At 39.2% G+C, this 17,276-nt stretch overlaps 2 protein-coding genes across 2 annotated transcripts; one reads left to right on the forward strand and one right to left on the reverse strand.

Moving 5' to 3' along the window:
- LOC149394824 (putative disease resistance RPP13-like protein 1) lies at positions 1 to 4,586 on the reverse strand. The gene is made up of 4 exons (XM_089615385.1): positions 4,271 to 4,586; positions 4,052 to 4,165; positions 3,888 to 3,942; positions 1 to 3,807 (listed from the first exon to the last, which is right to left on the reverse strand). The coding sequence occupies exon 4, from the start codon at positions 3,796 to 3,798 to the stop codon at positions 46 to 48; it is 3,753 nt and encodes a 1,250-aa protein (XP_089471511.1). The 5' UTR covers positions 3,799 to 3,807; positions 3,888 to 3,942; positions 4,052 to 4,165; positions 4,271 to 4,586; the 3' UTR covers positions 1 to 45.
- Positions 4,587 to 14,734: 10,148 nt separating this feature from the next.
- LOC149394825 (ecotropic viral integration site protein) lies at positions 14,735 to 17,123 on the forward strand. Its single transcript, XM_089615968.1, has 3 exons — positions 14,735 to 14,866; positions 16,189 to 16,296; positions 16,695 to 17,123. Exons 1-3 carry the CDS (start codon positions 14,804 to 14,806, stop codon positions 16,905 to 16,907), a joined length of 384 nt encoding a protein of 127 aa, XP_089472094.1. The 5' UTR covers positions 14,735 to 14,803; the 3' UTR covers positions 16,908 to 17,123.
- The last annotated feature ends 153 nt before the right edge of the window (positions 17,124 to 17,276 follow it).

Here is a 17,276-nt window from a genome sequence, read left to right on the forward strand (position 1 = left end):
ACATGAATTCAGTTGGAAAAAAAAGTACCTGCCGTAAGGCTATGGTCACGGCGAATCAGTGAACTCAAGGAATATATCGTTGGGGCATTCCCTGATCTTCTTCTTGAGCTCATCACTCTGTTTCAGCAACAAAGGACATTCAAAGATAATCAAAACCCCAACAGAATTCGGGAGTCCTTCTACTGGAATTGTGTGCAAGTTAGGGCAGCTCCAAATCCTCAGCACTTCCAAAGAGGAGAGCTGCCGAAGCCCGTTTTGGTCCAGCGTCTCCAGACTTTCAATGCTCCAAATATCAAGTTTAGTGATGGATGTGGGCAGCAGTCCTCCCTCCGGAAAACACCTTATATTTGAAGAGCCAAATATTTTAAACCATTTGAGTTTTGTGAGTCTTGTCAAGTTCCAGTTTGTGCGAGATGCGATGAGTTTATCGCAATATCCGATCGAGATGTTGCTCAGATTAGACGGCAAACCACCTCCGGGAAACGACTCCACCTCCGGACAATTCTCAATCTCCAGACTCTCCAATGATGGGAAGAGAGTATGCATTTGTTCAGGCAAGCACTTTAACTTATCGCATCTTGTAATTGTAAGCTCACTGAGTTTGGGAGCAGAGATTCCGCCAGCGGGAAATGATACCAAATTCGGGCATGAGTCTATCCGGAGCCAAGATAGGGTTGCCATGTTCCCACCAAACATCGACAAAGATTCAAGAGCTTTTAAGCTTATGATATCAAGATCGACGAGGTTGGTGAAATAATTTAATGGAAAACATTGAATGGAATCGCAGCTGTTCTCGATAGAAAGACGATTAAGGGACTCATGCGAGTTCGAAAAAGGAAACTCTAGTTTTGCACAATTCGAGATTTCAAGACTTTTCAGGGAAGCAGAGAGATTTCCGAGTGTGGACAAGGAAGGACAGCCATCAATTATGAGATGTTGAAGACAAGCTTCCATTTTTGTTAATGTCTCAGACAAGGATACTAAATTGTTACCACACCTTCGAATATCCAGTGACTGAATTGTTAGTGGAAGTTCCCGGGATAGTAGATTTCCACAATCAACTAGCTTTAGCTTTTTTACAATGGGCATAGTTGGAAGTGAACAATCAATCAATTGACAACGGTGGATTGAAAGATCTGTCAATGATGGAAGTAATTGTGGCAAATTTCTAGTAAACTCGGGGCAAAGATCTATATGAAGCTTCTCTAGTTTTAGGAAAGCAACATCATCCACCATTTTCCACTCATTCCAATTGGACATATTAGAGAAGACCAACTCCTCGAGTGACGGGAAAGCTTTCAATGATGAATAAGTAGAGTTCCTGTAAAAATAATGATCCACCACGTCTACTGCTGGGAAATCATGTATTTTAAGGGTCTTCAAGGAGGCAAGTTGGCCAAGTGGTGGTAGAGAGGTGCAATACTTACAGCTCGAGAGATCCATTTTGACAATGTTGCAATACGTATGGTCTCCAACCCATTTTGGAAAGCTTGTTCCCCCGTAGTGATAGATTTGAAGAAGTTGTAAGCTCGTTGAAGGAGCTAGATTATCAAGTACAAGCTTTTCATGTGCTGAGTCATTAGCACCATGACTGTCCCAATCCAACGACAACTCTTTGAGATGCTTCTTGTCAATCAACGTGGCCTCCGATGCATCCTCTGCGTCCACAACATTGCTCAACTTCTTTATGCAAAGTGATCCCCGAAGATTTGAAAGCTCTCGCAGCTCGCGTAACCTTGTTTCACCGTCTCTCCCAACAATGAAAATATTGAGTGTTTGGAGATTTTTCAATTTGCTCATTTGTGCCGGCATCTCGATGCACTTTTTGCTGATACGAAGACGTCGCAAATTGATGAGACGATGCATGTATCTGGGCAAGCTCTTTAGATAATTACATTCTGATAAATCAAGGGTTTGTAAATTGTACAACCCACACACTGACTCAGGCAACTCAGTTATTGAAGTATAAGAGAAGTCCAAGTAGCAAAGATGCTTAAGTTCTCCAATTGTGTTTGGCAGTTTCCTAATGTTTTCATATCCACGCAAAGAAAAAGATCGTAGACACTTGAACTTCAATAGCAAATCATGGACAAATTCATATGACATATTGTTATGAGGATATTTTGTGACTGGCAAAAAGGTTCGCAGATGAGTGGCATCAAGAACACGATTGAATCGTTTATAAGAATCATTAAAAGTCGTGAAATATGCAAGATGTCGCACTTTAATCACACTTTCACTTGAGCTCTCAAGACCCTCAAGTTGAAAACTATTTCCGGAAACAAATTTAGCCAAATCAACCATAAGATCATGCATAACAAACCATGATTGGTGTCCTTTGCTCATTCTTTGAAAAAACGATCTCGACACTAAGTCGTTAAAATACTCATCGCCTACATCTTCCCGTCTTTTATTTCCCTTGGAATGACCGATAAGATTTTCAGCCATCCATAGTGAGACCAACTCTTCCTTTTGAAATTCATAGTCTTTTGGGAACATTGAGCAATGAGCAAAGCATCTTTTGAGGTGCGAAGGGAGATAATGGTAACTTACTCGTAAAGCTGGAAGGATATTGCTTTCATCGTCTGTAAAATCCCAAATATCGCTTTCGAGCACTCTCTCCCATGCTTCAACGTCAAATGTAGAACGCAGCAACCCTCCAAGTGTTTTCGCGGCTAATGGCAGTCCTTTGCATTTCTTCACGATATCTCTTCCAATTGCTTCTAGTTTCGCATACTTCATGAAGTCACCGTTTCCAGAAGCGTGCTTTGCAAATACCTCCCAACAATCTTCATCCGACAACTCCTTTAGATTATGAGTTGGAGAGTTTCCCATAACAGAGGCAACTTTCTCGCTCCGTGTGGTCACAATCATCTTGCTCCCTTTTGCTCCATGTAGGAAAGGCTTGCTCAACACATCCCAATCATCATACTTTTCGGTCCAAACGTCGTCTAAAACAACCAGGAATTTCTTCTTTGCTAGCCTCTCTTTCAATTTGACTTGAAGCTTGTTTAAATCCATCGTATCACAAGCATGGTTGGTCACCGCCTCAAGCACGGTTTTCGTCACCCTGCAGACATCAAACTCTTCGGAGACACAAACCCATGCCTTGACTTCAAATCCCTTTTCGATTTCGCTGTCGTTGAAGACCGCCTGTGCGAGAGTGGTCTTACCGACCCCGCCCATACCCACAATCGGAATCACATAAATCCCATCAGCACTGTCAGAGAGCAAAAACTTCTTCACATCCTCCTTATCTTGTTTTCTTCCATAAACTTCGGAATCTTCTACCAGAGACGTGGAAGGCGATCTCCGCCACGCTCTGCCCTCGACGGCAATGGTAAGACCAAGAATATCCTTTTGTCTTTGAAAATACTCCAACCTCTCGAGAATCTCCTCCATCTTGGCCTTCCTAGCACGGCCACAGGAATCGAGAACAGCAGAGAAGAAGCCTTTCACACCACTAGAACTGCTGGTATTTCCCGACTCGGCACTGAGAATCTTCGCTTCCAAAGCATCAGTGGAGATCTCTTCCAAGAGGTTCTCCGCATCTTCGGCAGCGTCTCTAAGCCCTTCCAGCCAATGCCTGACTTCTGGGTTTCTCAGTTGCTTAGTCTCGGCATCATCAAGCACTACTTTAATGGACAACAGGGTTATGTTGAGATTCTCAAGCAGTTTGACTTGTTTCCTTCCTCGAAAGAAGTCGGCAACATCGCCAGAATCGATTCTTTGAAACAAAGACTGGAAGAAAGCAGACAGTAAAGCTCCACCGACCAATTCAGCCATGTTCTCACTCATAGATCAAAGCTGATTGTGGAGAGGAATTCGAGTGTTATTCGAGTGTGCAACAGTATATGTATAGACAGATTTCAGATTAATAGGAGTACCTGTGGACGATTTTCACTTTGTTCAGGGAAAGAGTTGCTCAGTTGTAGATCAAAGCTGTTTCACGATGGAAGATGAAGATCCAAATGAATATGATAAAGTCAAGACTATGTGAGTTATTCAATTATATATATGTAGATCTAGCCGGATTAATTAATAGTAGTACCTGTTCAATTATATATATATATATGTAGATTTCGCTGAGATGATTCAATGAAGAGAAAGCTTGGTTTGGCAATTGGCGTGTTACTTGAGATGAATCAACCGCACTTCACAAAGCCTTTTGAAAAGAGGGATGTAAAAAATGAATATTTATATATAGATGTATTTGCAATTAATAAGTTGAAGAAGATTTAAAAATGAAACGAGAAATATGGATGCATACCTTTGGAGATTTACAAATCGTTCTGTGAAAGAGAAACTCAAATATGGCGTAGATATGTGAGAGTTGACTAGCTAGGTTCTGTGTTGTTACTTTTTTTTCTTCTTTTTTTTTTTGAAACTGCTGTGTTGTTACTTGTTAGTAAAGTTAGTCTTCAATTTTTTTTATTTTTTTATTTTTAGTTGGTCTTTAATTATTGGTTTGGTGAACTAATGCAAAAATAAAGAATAAATTGTTGGTTGTCTGTGGATAATAGAGTGGACCACGCATTTATTTTTTTTAGTGCTATTTCACCTTTTCATTTATTTATTTTGTTTTGCTACTTGACCTTTCCTCTAGTGGCCATAATTATTGTACAATAATTGTAACATACATATTACAATTACATAATCTGCTCGCTAATTATAATTACAAATAATTAGAAAAATAGTTAATTTAAACGTTTGATATTGTTAAATAGCCAACGTTTGATAAATTTTAGGTAAATAACCACTGTCTTTTATTTGCAGGCGCAATTTTACAAGTATACCCACCCCGCCTAAAACCGATTTTGATATAATTTCAAATTAAAAAAATAAATAATCAATTAAATCGGTAAAGATTGCACAAATCGAGGACATTAACTGACCAAATCAATTACCACACACAAAACCTCAATCGACTTCATTACATTTAAAAAAACAAACAAGAAGACAATCGTCCTCACCCCACTCATCCAGATCGTCGGCTACCTGCTCACCGCCCACGCCGTCCTCCGCCGCCGCCGCGACCCCTCCGCCTCGCTCGTCCAGCTCCATCCCTGCCTCTCTACCGCCACCGCAGCCGTCAGAATCATCACCGGCCTCGACAACTACCTCAGGCGCGGACTGGCATCCGCGATCCCTCCGGCTCGCTCGTCTAGCTCTATCTCTGCCTCTTTGCCCCGTCGCAGCCGTCGGAATCATCATCGGCCTCGACAACTACCTCTGGCGCAAACTAGCGTTCCTCATGCCATCCACGGAGGTGACGATCATCGCGTCGCACTGGTCTTCATGGTGGCGTTCGCGCTCCTCCTTGTCCGCCACCGCCTCACGCCCTTCTCCAACGCCATCGTCGAAGCCTCAGTAACGTTCTTAAAAAGCTCACTCCGGAGAAAAAAATCTCGTCGATCGCGAACACCGCCATCAAGATCTTTATTTGAATTTTGTAAATTTATTATTTGAAAATAACTGTTAATATGTGTAAATAATTGTAAATGTTTTGTAAATATCTGTTAATATATATGTAAATTTGAACTACGATTATATGAGCACAAAATAATAAAAGTAACTATTGCGTATAATTTGGGTACTGATATGATTCAACGATTCACGTAATTATGTAGAAAATAATTATTTGCTATGTTTTTGAAAATAATGACTCTTAACACGATTAAGTCAACTAAATAATTAATTTCTAAATTTAAACACATAATTCAATTCAAATTTAAATGAAGAACTGCCAAAAATCTTCATTTAAAAACGTAGAATAAATGTGTTAATATCTATTAATGTGTGTCAATAACTGTAAATGTTTGTAAATATCTGTAAATATGTATAAATGTGAACTACGATTTTAAAGAACACAAAATCAGAAAAATAATTGTTGCGTATATTTTGGGCATTGGTATGTTATCACGAATCCACGAAATAATAAAGAAATAAATGCTTGCTATATTTTTGGTAATATAAGAGAGAATTTGAAATTCAAATTTTAAAAAAATTGTCTTACATAAACTGTCGAATTAATAATAAAAATTTATATGAAAATTCGGAAATAAAAAGAAGGAACAAACCTGGAAAGCTAGCATAAAATTTTCTGATAGAGCCACATCATCTCTTTGGCTATTTACCTAAGATTTACGATACGTTGGCTATTTAGCAATGTCAAACATTTAAGCTGACTATTTTTCTAGTGGACCCTTATAATTATTGTACGTAATCTGCTCGCTAATTGACCCTAGACTTAATTTTTTTAAGTAATAAATTGCTTATAATAATCGTCAAAAATTATAATCTTGGTGTAAAAAAAAAATTTGACTACGTAATTTTGGTTACATTGCTGAAAATTTGAAACTTTTAACTATTTTACTAAACAACTAGTTTTAAATGACTATTTTGTATGATTTTTCCTTATTTTGAATAAGCATTGTAAAGTCTTAATGTTATGCCATGTATTGGGCATAGAAAGTAAGACTTGCAAATATGTTAAGTAAATAAACTTCACTATTCCATACTAGAACCAGATATTTGTGTTAATTATAGAAAGAAAAAAAGGAAACTTGTGAATGATTAAATTGTGAGATTTATTTGAGAATTTAATTCTTTTGTCTTAAATTCTAATGAATGGAATCACAAATCAAAATAGATTTCTGATAAATGCACCACCGAAATTATAAACGGTTTGTTTGACTTTCTTCGCTCATCCTTCGCAATGCAATTCGATCTTCATAAGGACGCTGACATTTCCGTCGTCTGGTTTCTTCTCTCCGCCGGCATGAAATTGGTTAGTACATTATTTGTGTAAAACTCATTGGTTTGAGAATTTCAAAGGTCCGTAGATTGGATCTGATTGTAATTAATGGTTGGTCAAAGTTAATTCACTAGCTATTTGAATAACTATTGAAAATATACTTCGGAAATACTTTTTATTTTATTCCCTCATATGTCAAATGTATCCATTTTGTTTCATTAATCTCGTCTACTGTCAATCATTATCTCGTGAAAAAACCACAACACTCAAACTCGAGGTGATCGAGGCCAGTGTGCCATGGCAAGACCAGACATGCAAGGACCTCGATGGGATAATCGCCTAAGCCCAACAATTTCAGCATCCGAATTACACAATCAATTTCATGCCTACTACAATTATTGCATTTCAAGACATTAAAAACATGACCCAAATTTTTTTTTTCGAGTCATACCAAAAAACGAGTTCTAAGTGAGCGATTTAAAAAGTCCATATATTTTGAGACGTTTTGAAAATATCACTAAATCTTTAAGAAAAACGACTTAAAAAATTATCATTATAGGTTGAAAAAGGCTGACGTGGAGAAGTTTTGAAGACTTTAAAAATTGTCTTAAATACTGAAATATAAATGACTTCAATTCTTTTAAAAAAAACCTCTTAAAATGGGTCCACGTAGGCACAAAAAAGCTGACATGGAGAGGTTTACTAAGACGTTTTTATTTTTTGGAGATTGACACTAATAATACTAAATGGATGTCACTTATCAAATATAGCTCAAAACTCAAAATGTGACACAAGTAGTACTAGATGTAGGTAAGAGGATTAATTCTTTCCTCAACTGCCCTCAATTAAAATTTTCTCCAACTTTTCTCCTGGCTTCTTCCTTTCTCCAACCACACGCAGTTTTCATTTTTCTTGACCATTCCTTCTTCTTGCTCCCTCTTTCTTTAGTTTTCGGTCACCGGAATCATTCTTAACGAGGCTCGCCGAAATCCTTCTTCACGAGGCTCGTCGGAACCCTTCTTGACAAGGCTTGTCGGAATCCAAACGAACGTCCTCTTTCTGAAAATTTAAGGTTTGAATGCTAAACCCATTTTAAAAGTCCAGACTTGAAATAAATATGCTCATCTTCTTCGTTGGTCATTGTCTCAGCGTGGGTCGGGGTTGGGCTCATCTTCTTTCTCGCTGTGGAGCCCTGAACTCGTCTTCTTCGTTGCTTAGGAGGTTCGGGTCGAGATTCAAAAATTCTTCCAACATATTTTGGTTAGTTCGTTGTCTTTTTAATAAATAAGAACAAATTTAAGTGATTCATTCATTTTGAAAGTGCTTCCAATGCATTTCTGAGTGATTAATGCTCCAAAAATGGAGTTTTTTTGTTTTTTTTTGTTTTCACGATTTTTCCAGGTGTCACGAAGTGCATCCAGTCCGTGACACATTTGTCATGAAGTGGATGCATTTCATGACACATGTGTCACGAACTGGATGCACTCTGTGATACATGTGTCACGAACTTGATGTATTTCGATGTTAGCAACCATGTTTTAATACTTATATTTGATGTGACCAAACGTATACAGGGATGGCGAAAATATTTTTATATGCTAAGCATAGCGGGAAGTGGGTACAACCGGGCGTATAACATTTGAGTTTTTATTTTGTGTCACCACAGAGAAATTGATTTCCAGCAAAGCTTGATGAATCTCAAATGGTAACGCCCGGTTGTACCCACTTCCCGCTATGCTTAGCATATAAACATATTTATGCTATCTTTGTATACGTTTGGTCACATTAGATATAAGTATTAAAACAAGGTTGTTAACATCAAAATATATCCAGTTCGTGACACATGTGTCACGACTGGATGCACTTCGTGACACCTGAAAAACTTGTGAAAAAAAAGTCCATTTTTGACGAACTAATCACTCATAAATGCATTCGAACCACTTTCAAGATGAATGAAATCATTTAACCTTGTTCTTATTTGTTAAAAAGACAACGAACTAACCAAAATATGTTGGAAGAATTTTTGGATCTCGACCCGAACCTCCTGAGCAACGAAGAATACGAGTTCAGGGCTCCACAGCGAGGAAGAAGACGAGCCCAACCCCGACCCACGCTGAGACAATGACCAACGAAGAAGATGAGCATATTTATTACAAGTTTGGACTTTAAAATGGGTTTAGCATTCAAACCTTGAATTTGCATAAAGAGGACGTTCGTTTGGATTCCGGAAAGCCTCGTCAAGAAGGATTCCGACGAGCCTCGTGAAGAAGGATTTCGGCGAGTTCCGTGAAGAAGGATTCCGGCGGCCGAAAACTGAAGAAAGAGGGAGCAAGAAGAAGGGATGGTCAAGAAAAATGAAAACTGCATTTGGTTGGAGAAAGGAAGAAGCCTAGAGAAAAGTTGGGGAAAATTTTAATTGAGAGTAGTTGAAGAAAGAATTAATTCTCTCACCTACCTCTAGTACTACTTGTGTCAAATTCTGAGTTTTGGGCTATATTTGATAAGTGACATCCATTTGGTATTATTAGTGTCAATCTCTTTTTTTTTTCTTTTTTTTTATACTTATTTTTCTTACATTCATTATTTTTAATAATTTAAATGTGTTTCCCAAACAAGACAAAAATGTACGTACATATGGTCAATAGATTGGATCTAATCGTAATTAATGGTTGGTCAAAGTTAGTTCACTAGCTATTTGAATAACTATTGAAAATATACTTCAGAAATACTTTTATTTTATCGCCTCATATGTCAAATGTCTCCATTTTATTGCATTAATCTCCTCAACTATAAATCATTATCTCATGAAAACAGCACAACACTCAAACTCGAGGTGATCGAAGCCAATGTGCCATGACAAGACCAGACATGCAAAGACCTCGATGGGATAATCGACTAAGCCCATCGATTCCTGCATCTGATTTACAAAATCAATTTCATTCACTACAACAATTATTGCATTTTAAGACATTAAAAACATGACTCGAAAAATATTTCGAGTCGTACCAAAAAACGAGTTCTAAGTGACTGACTTAAAATGTCCATATATTTTAAGACATTTTGAATATATCTCTAAATCGTTAAGAAAAACGACTTCAAATTTCTGAAAAACGATTTAAAAAATGGTCCACGTAGGCTGAAAAAGACTGACGTGGAGAAGTTTTGAAGACTTTTAAAAAAATGTCTTCAATATACTGAAATATAAATGACTTCAATTCTCTTTAAAACACCTATTAAAATGGGTCCATGTAGGCATAAAAAAGCTGAGATGGAGAGGTTTGCGAAGACGTTTTTTTCTTTTTTCTTTTTTTAAAACCACGTTTTTTTCTTCTTTGTATGGATATTTATGTTATGTGGGATTTTTCCCCATCCAAAAAACATCACGGCCCAACTCAACCAAAGATGCATGGCGACCCCGGCCCAAAGAGTAGAGCCCGGGATTAAGACAAGTCGAGCTCACCACTAAGGGGACCTCCCACCCTGGCGTCCAGGCTCGACCTCCAGCCAGGCTCGACCTCCAGGCAGGATCGACCTCCAGGCGAGCTAGACCTCCAGCCAGGATCGACCTCCAAGCAGACTCGACCTCCAGGCGAGCTCAACCTCCAGGCAGGCTCGACCTCCAGGCGAGCTCGACCTACAGCCAGGCTCGACCTCCGGGTGAGCTCGACCTCCAGGCGAGCTCGACCTCCAGCCAGGATCGACCTCCAAGCAGGCTCGACCTCCAGGCGAGCTCGACCTACAGCCAGGCTCGACCTACAGCCAGGCTCGACCTCCGGGCGAGCTCGACCTCCAGGCAAGCTCGACCCCCAGGCGGGCTCGACCTCCCGGCAGGCTCGACCTCCAGGCGAGCTCGACCTCCAGGCAGGATCGACCTCCAAGCAAGCTCGACCTCCAGACGAGCTCGACCTCCAGGCAGGCTCGACCTCCAGGCGAGCTCGACCTCCAGGCAGGCTCGACCTCCAGGCGAGCTCGACCTCCAGGCAAGATCGACCTCCAGGCGAGCTAGACCTCCAGGCGAGCTCGACCTCCAGGCGAGCTCGACCTACAGGCCAGGTTCGACCTCCAAGAGGAAGTCCAACCCAAAAATTGTGAAGGCAATCCCAGCCCTGCCAAGGGCCAATCCCTCCAGTAGTACCCACAAAACCGGAGGACACCTCTGGTAAAACTCACAAAACCGGAGGACACCTCTGGTAAGACTCACAAAACCGGAAGATCCCTCCGGTAAAGCTCACAAAACCAGAGGATCCCTCCGGTAAAGCTCACAAAACCAGAGGATCCCTCCGGTAAAGCTCACAAAACCGGAGGATCCCTCCGGTAGAACCCACAAAACCGGAAGATCCCTCCGGTAAAGCTCACAAAACCAGAGGATCCCTCCGGTAAAGTTTCCATAACTTTTCACATTCAAAATCCTATAAATACCTCCATTTTTCCCTTTTGGAGGTAAGTTTGGCTCACACTTACAAAACCTCAACTTCTCTCTCTAGAACTCAAAGCACGACACCTAGACTAATGTTGAGCGTCGGAGTGCCCGCCGGAGGAAATCCCTCCGCGGTCCTTTAGCTCACTCTCTTCTCTTTTCTCAGGTGACGGGTCGTCGTAAATCCTTTTCCGGCACGGCGGAGGTACAGGTGTTGGGGCAACTTCTCCGTTCGACCACTGCGCGGTCATAGGGTCCGGCCCTAGACCGAACCGCAGACCGGTTTTCGTGTTGATCCATTTTCAGGCATTAACATTTTGGCGCTAGAAGGAGGGGGTCTCTCAAGCAACAACCGCGAGATTTCACCGGCAAATCTTTCCTCCACGACTTTGAAGGTTCACCACCTTAGGTACCGAAGGACGTGGTCAGGAACCCTTCTCTCGAGATGACCAACCACGTGACCTTCTCCGAAAACGCAGCCCCCCGTCCCGCGGGGAGCGTCACGATGAACACTCGGGCTCAAGTCCAGGCCCGCCAAAACCGGGCTCACAACGCCCCCCAGACAAGCGTGACCTCCGACCTCGTCCAAGATGAGAGGGACGCGCGGATGACGCGCTTGGAAGATGATCTTTTCAGGCTGACTGGCGCGTTGGCCAGGATCGGGGGTACGAGCCCGCCCTGGAAGGAATCTTCGGGGGAGGGGAGCAGTTGGAGACCCCGCCAGAATGTGAAGGGCGCGACCCCGGGCCAGACGAGAGCGAGGACACCCCGGACCCCAGCTCCCGGGGAGCCGACCGCGGACGTGCAAGCACCGTAGGAGCCCCCCTGGAAAACCCACTCCCTCGCCAGGACGTGCAAGCAAACCAGGCAGCCAGGGACGCTGGGTGGGTGATCATGCCACCCCCCGCGGCGGCGCTACCGGCCCCCGACACGGAGTTGATGAATCTTGTACAAGGGCTACAAAGGGAGATACGGGAGCTCCGGGCGACGCAGAATTCGAACCCCGCGATACGCAACATGGTCGAAGGCACAGCCTCGCCCCTCGCCGCCCAATTACTCACAGAGGAGGTTGTCGGCGATCTCCGGTTCCCCCCGACCCTCATTTACGACGGAAGCAGTGACCCCGTCTTTCACCTGATGCAGTACCAGACGACCATGCAGATCCGGAGGCAAACCCCGGCCGCCATGTGCCGGGCGTTCTGCCTTACCCTCACAGGTCCGGCATTCGAATGGTACCAAAAGCTGACCAAAGGAGCGATAGGATCGTTCGAGGAGTTAAAGGAACGTTTCATCACCCGTTTCGCAAGCTCGCTGGTACAAAAAAAGGAGAAGTCGTAAAAAAAAAAGTGCACAGGTATAAATTTATTTAAGCTAGAAAGGAATTTCCATAAGTTCTAATTTCATGCGTGGAATTACTAAAAAACTGACAAAGCTGTCTTGAATTTGAAACCTTGGAACATATAGTTGTTTGTATACACCAACACGACGTGATTAAATAAATGAAGAAGATAAAATATTCACAGAGTCGAGTCTTGCTAAATTATATGTGACACAGAGAAAAACAAGATACAGAATCTATATATGAAATGAATAATATGTTTAGTCTGGAAGGTATATATCAAGTCACAATTCCTAGCACCAGCTTGTAAAATGGAGTTGATACTAATTAGTTTTTAACGCCAAGATATCAACTTTTATTAACTTTTCAATACCATAGCACAAAAATAACACCAAAAACTAGATATCCTGAAATGACAGACCAGTGATTCATCTCATTCACATATTTTAGAGTTGTAGTTCCTGGAATTTGTTTGGAGTGTTATGCACTAATATAAAAGAAGAAGAAAAAAAAACAGGAAAATACACCAGTGGTTCACAAAGGGCTTCTAAAGAAAACAAAAGTAGAAACACAAGCAGTATATGGTTTCAGCGATTAATCAAGGCCTTCAAAAATCACAAATGTGTCAATTGCTTAGTTTCGTGCTATGCTTTTGAACTTCAAATGTGTCACAACAATATCAATAGTGCACTTGACCATATAATCCAGTAGCTAAAAAAGACCTCACTAGCTAGTGGACAAAACAAAATTAAGCACTCTGATCAAATTATCACAAAAGGTGATGAAATCCCTCACGCAATACACAAACAACAAAGTGCTGAAGAACCAAAGTTCGAGCTTAGTTTTCCTTTACATGATGAGAGTGCTTACGTGAGTGAATAAGAAAATACATATATTGATAGTAAAAAAATAACGAAGAATAACGAGATAAGGTAAAGCTATGCCACAAATATATACATGATATGATATTAAATTTTATATATATTATACAAAAAGGGCACTATAGAAAATAGTAAACGCAGTGAAGATTTGTCATTTCCTTACATATATATATTATAGTAATAATTACTAGGGCTGTGCACGGTCCGATCCGGTCCAAAATCGACCAAAAAACCAAATCGAATCGCTCAAAACAGTCCAAAAAAATCCAAACCGGACCGGACCAGAAAACTGTAAAACCAGATCGAACCGGACCGTTTTGAATGGTCCGGTCCGGTTTAAATCGTTTGGACCATTTTGAACCATTTACACCAGACCGTTCTAGACCGTTTTGAATTATTTGGACCGTTTTGAACCGCTTAGACCGGACCGTTCTAGACCGTTTTGGACCGTTTTACATAATTAAAAAAAACCATTAATTTTCCACAAAAACAAAAAACATATAATCATGTACGGGAGGGAAATACATGCACAAATGTCTAATTTGGCTAGTTGGACATTAATTTATTTATTTTTTATTTTGTATTTTTTTTATAAATAAACCGATCTGATCCGGTTTAACCGTTTAATAAAAAAACCAGACTGGACAGTTTGTAATTAGTAGACCGAACCGGATGAAAAAAAAACGTTTTAAACCGTACCGGCGGTCTAAAAATCACCGGTTCGGTCCGGTTTACTGTTTTTATGGTTTTTTTGCGTCGGCCTAATAATTATTATTTAAAACTTATTTTTTAAAATTATCATTTATTTTTTAGTCCATAATTTTTTTTTTGTTTACCATTTTTTCTTTCTTATTTATAGTTTGATTTTACTTTATTTTATTTTTTTAAGGCAATTAAACCCCTAGTCCAGTAATTCATCATCCTCTTAAAAAACTAGTCAAAATTTTATTTTATTAAAAATTTAGTCCACCTGATCGAAGTAAATTATTTAACTCATTAAGTTAATTTAATTTACTTCAGAAAATAGCCTATTAGGCTGAAATAAATTAATTAAGTTGAACAATTAATTTAATTAACTTCGATCCGAATACTGTTTTCTTAATAAAATAAAAATTAAACTAAATCTTTAAAAAAAGGTTAAAAAAAATTGGGTACTTGCAACAAATACTTGTTATTTTTTTTTTTTTTTTTTTTTTTTACAGTTTCATTTAATTTTCTTCCCTCCCCCCTCTTTATATAGTTTCATCCAGAATGGGGTTTGAAAAAAGAAATTAACATTTCACGGAAGTGAATTATTCTAGGAATTATCATCTCAAATGTAATATTCGTGTAATTTCCCCAAAAATTTATATTCCTTAAATTTACTTTATCTGACAAAACTAAACCGAGAAAAGCCGTGAAAAATAGAAATGGCGGAAGAAGGATCAGCTTCAGAGCCACTGTTTGATCTCCTCTCTAATCTCCTGAATCAGGTACTACTTTAAATCCATTTGCTGTATTACGATTCCTGATTCTGGCGCTGTGGTTGTTGAAATTTCTTAACTTCCCAATTCTGATTCAATTTATCACACGCCTGTTTTGAGGATCGCCTCAGAGAGAGAGAGAGCGAGAGAGAGATACGACTGCCTGATGTTTGCATCTTCGTTTTTCGTCGTGAATTACGCCTCTGTTTTGATTTTTGACCATGGATTTTACCTTGAAATTGAAAGGAAACTTTTGACCTCGGTGTTGTATGTTTGTTTCTGAACTCCGTGGTTAAGCTGTTGAATGAGAAAAGTACATATTTTGAAGAATTTTGAATGAACGATTTTGATCTTAGTTGATATTTCGTAGAAAAATAATCCTTTTGTTGTTGTTGTTGTTTTTTTTTTTTTTTTTTTTAGTAGCCTTTTGTTGTTGTTGTTGTTGTTGTTGTTGTTGTTGTTGTTGAGTCGAGGCTTAGAGGGCTTCTTCAAATACACACACACATAATAAAATATATATAATGTAGCAAAAGCTTACGTTTTGGTGATTCATCATATTCTCAAGCTAGCTTGGCTATATCTTTTGATTTCATCAGGAGTAGATAATATAGATAAAGCATCTGGAAGAACTAATTGGGGATTGAAATTTTAGGCTTCAGATTCTGATTGTAAATGAAGGTTTTGTTACAGTTTGGTAGTTCCTGGTTGTGCCATTTTTTTAACCAAGTCGTTTGGCTTAATGACCTATTTTCAATACCTTCAAGAAGATTGCTTCATTCGTGTTGCTGTATTGCAATTTGATTTTGTTTAGTTGTCCTTTTTATGATTAGGTTCAAAATCAATTTTGACACAGTAGATTTGTTTTTTCATCTTCATTTTACATAGCTTTTGTTTTGCACTTTGGTCTCTGTGATGTTGCATACAAGTTAAACTATAGATGGGCATTATATGTTTTTATTTTATTTATTAATTATCACTATTTAGCATTAAAATGGGATAAAGGTGAGTTACATAATTTTTCTCTGTATTAATTATGTTTTATTTTGGCTGCATATCTAGATCATCACAATTAGGCTGGCTATGAGTTATATATACATGAATGACTACTACCAAAATTCAAATAAGGAGATTGTATAGAAATAATAATAACGCTAACGAGCCGAGGAAAATAATAATAATCCCTTTGGATAATTTTGCACATTTTTAACAAAGAAATCTAAATGTACAGAGATAGAGACTCAACCACTCTTTGTTTGTGTTTTTTGTATTTTCTTGCCATTATGAATTTTTTTTTCCACGTAATGGCTATATTACTGCTAAATAACTTACAGGTAGAATCGCTGACCAACCAAGAAGAACACGAACTCCGTGCAAAAATCGAAGCACTGGGATTGGAGATCACCAAAGTTCCTTCGAAATCAGCCCAAAATCTCGACGAGGTAACTGCGAAATCTTCTTCTTCAGCCCGTAACTACTTTGATCATTAGTCGGCAACATATTATTATCATGTTTGACAAAAAAAATGGTCTATATATAATTATATGTAGGGTCCAGCGGCTATCTAGCCATATGAAACGTTATAAATTTTCAAATAACCAACGTTTCGTTAATTTTTTGGTAAATAGTCACGTAAATCTATTTACGCTATCGAAATGATAAAAAACGCAGAGTAAATTTCTAATAAATATGTGTAAATAACGTTGGTTACGTCATATTTTATGCTATTTACGAAATATTTTGGCTATTTACGAAAAATTTACAAAACGTTGGCTAAAACGCAAACGCTTATGTTATGTGGCTTATATCGCTAAATAATTGTTATATATGTATGTAACAGCTTGAAATAGCCAAGGAGTTGGATAAGTTGTCGGCGAAACTGGATGACGTGGACGAGATGATATCGTCGGCGGATCCGCAGGTGCGAACGCTGTTGAGCGGCACCGCCGATGTTTGGTTGCCGGTCATCACCGCCACCGCCGAAGAAAGGCGTAATTTTACGGCTTCAATCGGAGACGATAAGCGAGGAGCTCAAGGGAAAAGCTCTGATTAGTGATTTGTGTGTATTTCTCTGTTATTCATTTACAGCTTATACATATTTTTTATTTTATTTTATTTTTTCCATGTTGGATAAGGAAGATAAATCATTCTCATCGGTTCAAACTGGCGCGCGGGGGGAAATTGTACCTGTGATCGAAAAATCGGCGAAAAACCCGAAATAAATACAATAAGTATATGCGAAAAAATAAACAGTTTTGAGTCCCGAAAATATCACTTTTAGAGTCACTAACTCTAAACATTATCATGTTATAGGTCCTCCATTCTTTACATCTATTTTTTTTTTTCTTGATAATTTTAATAATGTTTGATCTGACTTTTCTTCCATTTTTGTTATACTTCCTGATTACAACAATGGTGACAC

Source organism: Urtica dioica, chromosome 5 (genome assembly GCF_054948205.1).
Source record: "Urtica dioica subsp. dioica isolate 48M chromosome 5, U.dioica_male_clone48M_v1_H2, whole genome shotgun sequence".
Lineage (NCBI taxonomy): Eukaryota > Viridiplantae > Streptophyta > Magnoliopsida > Rosales > Urticaceae > Urtica > Urtica dioica.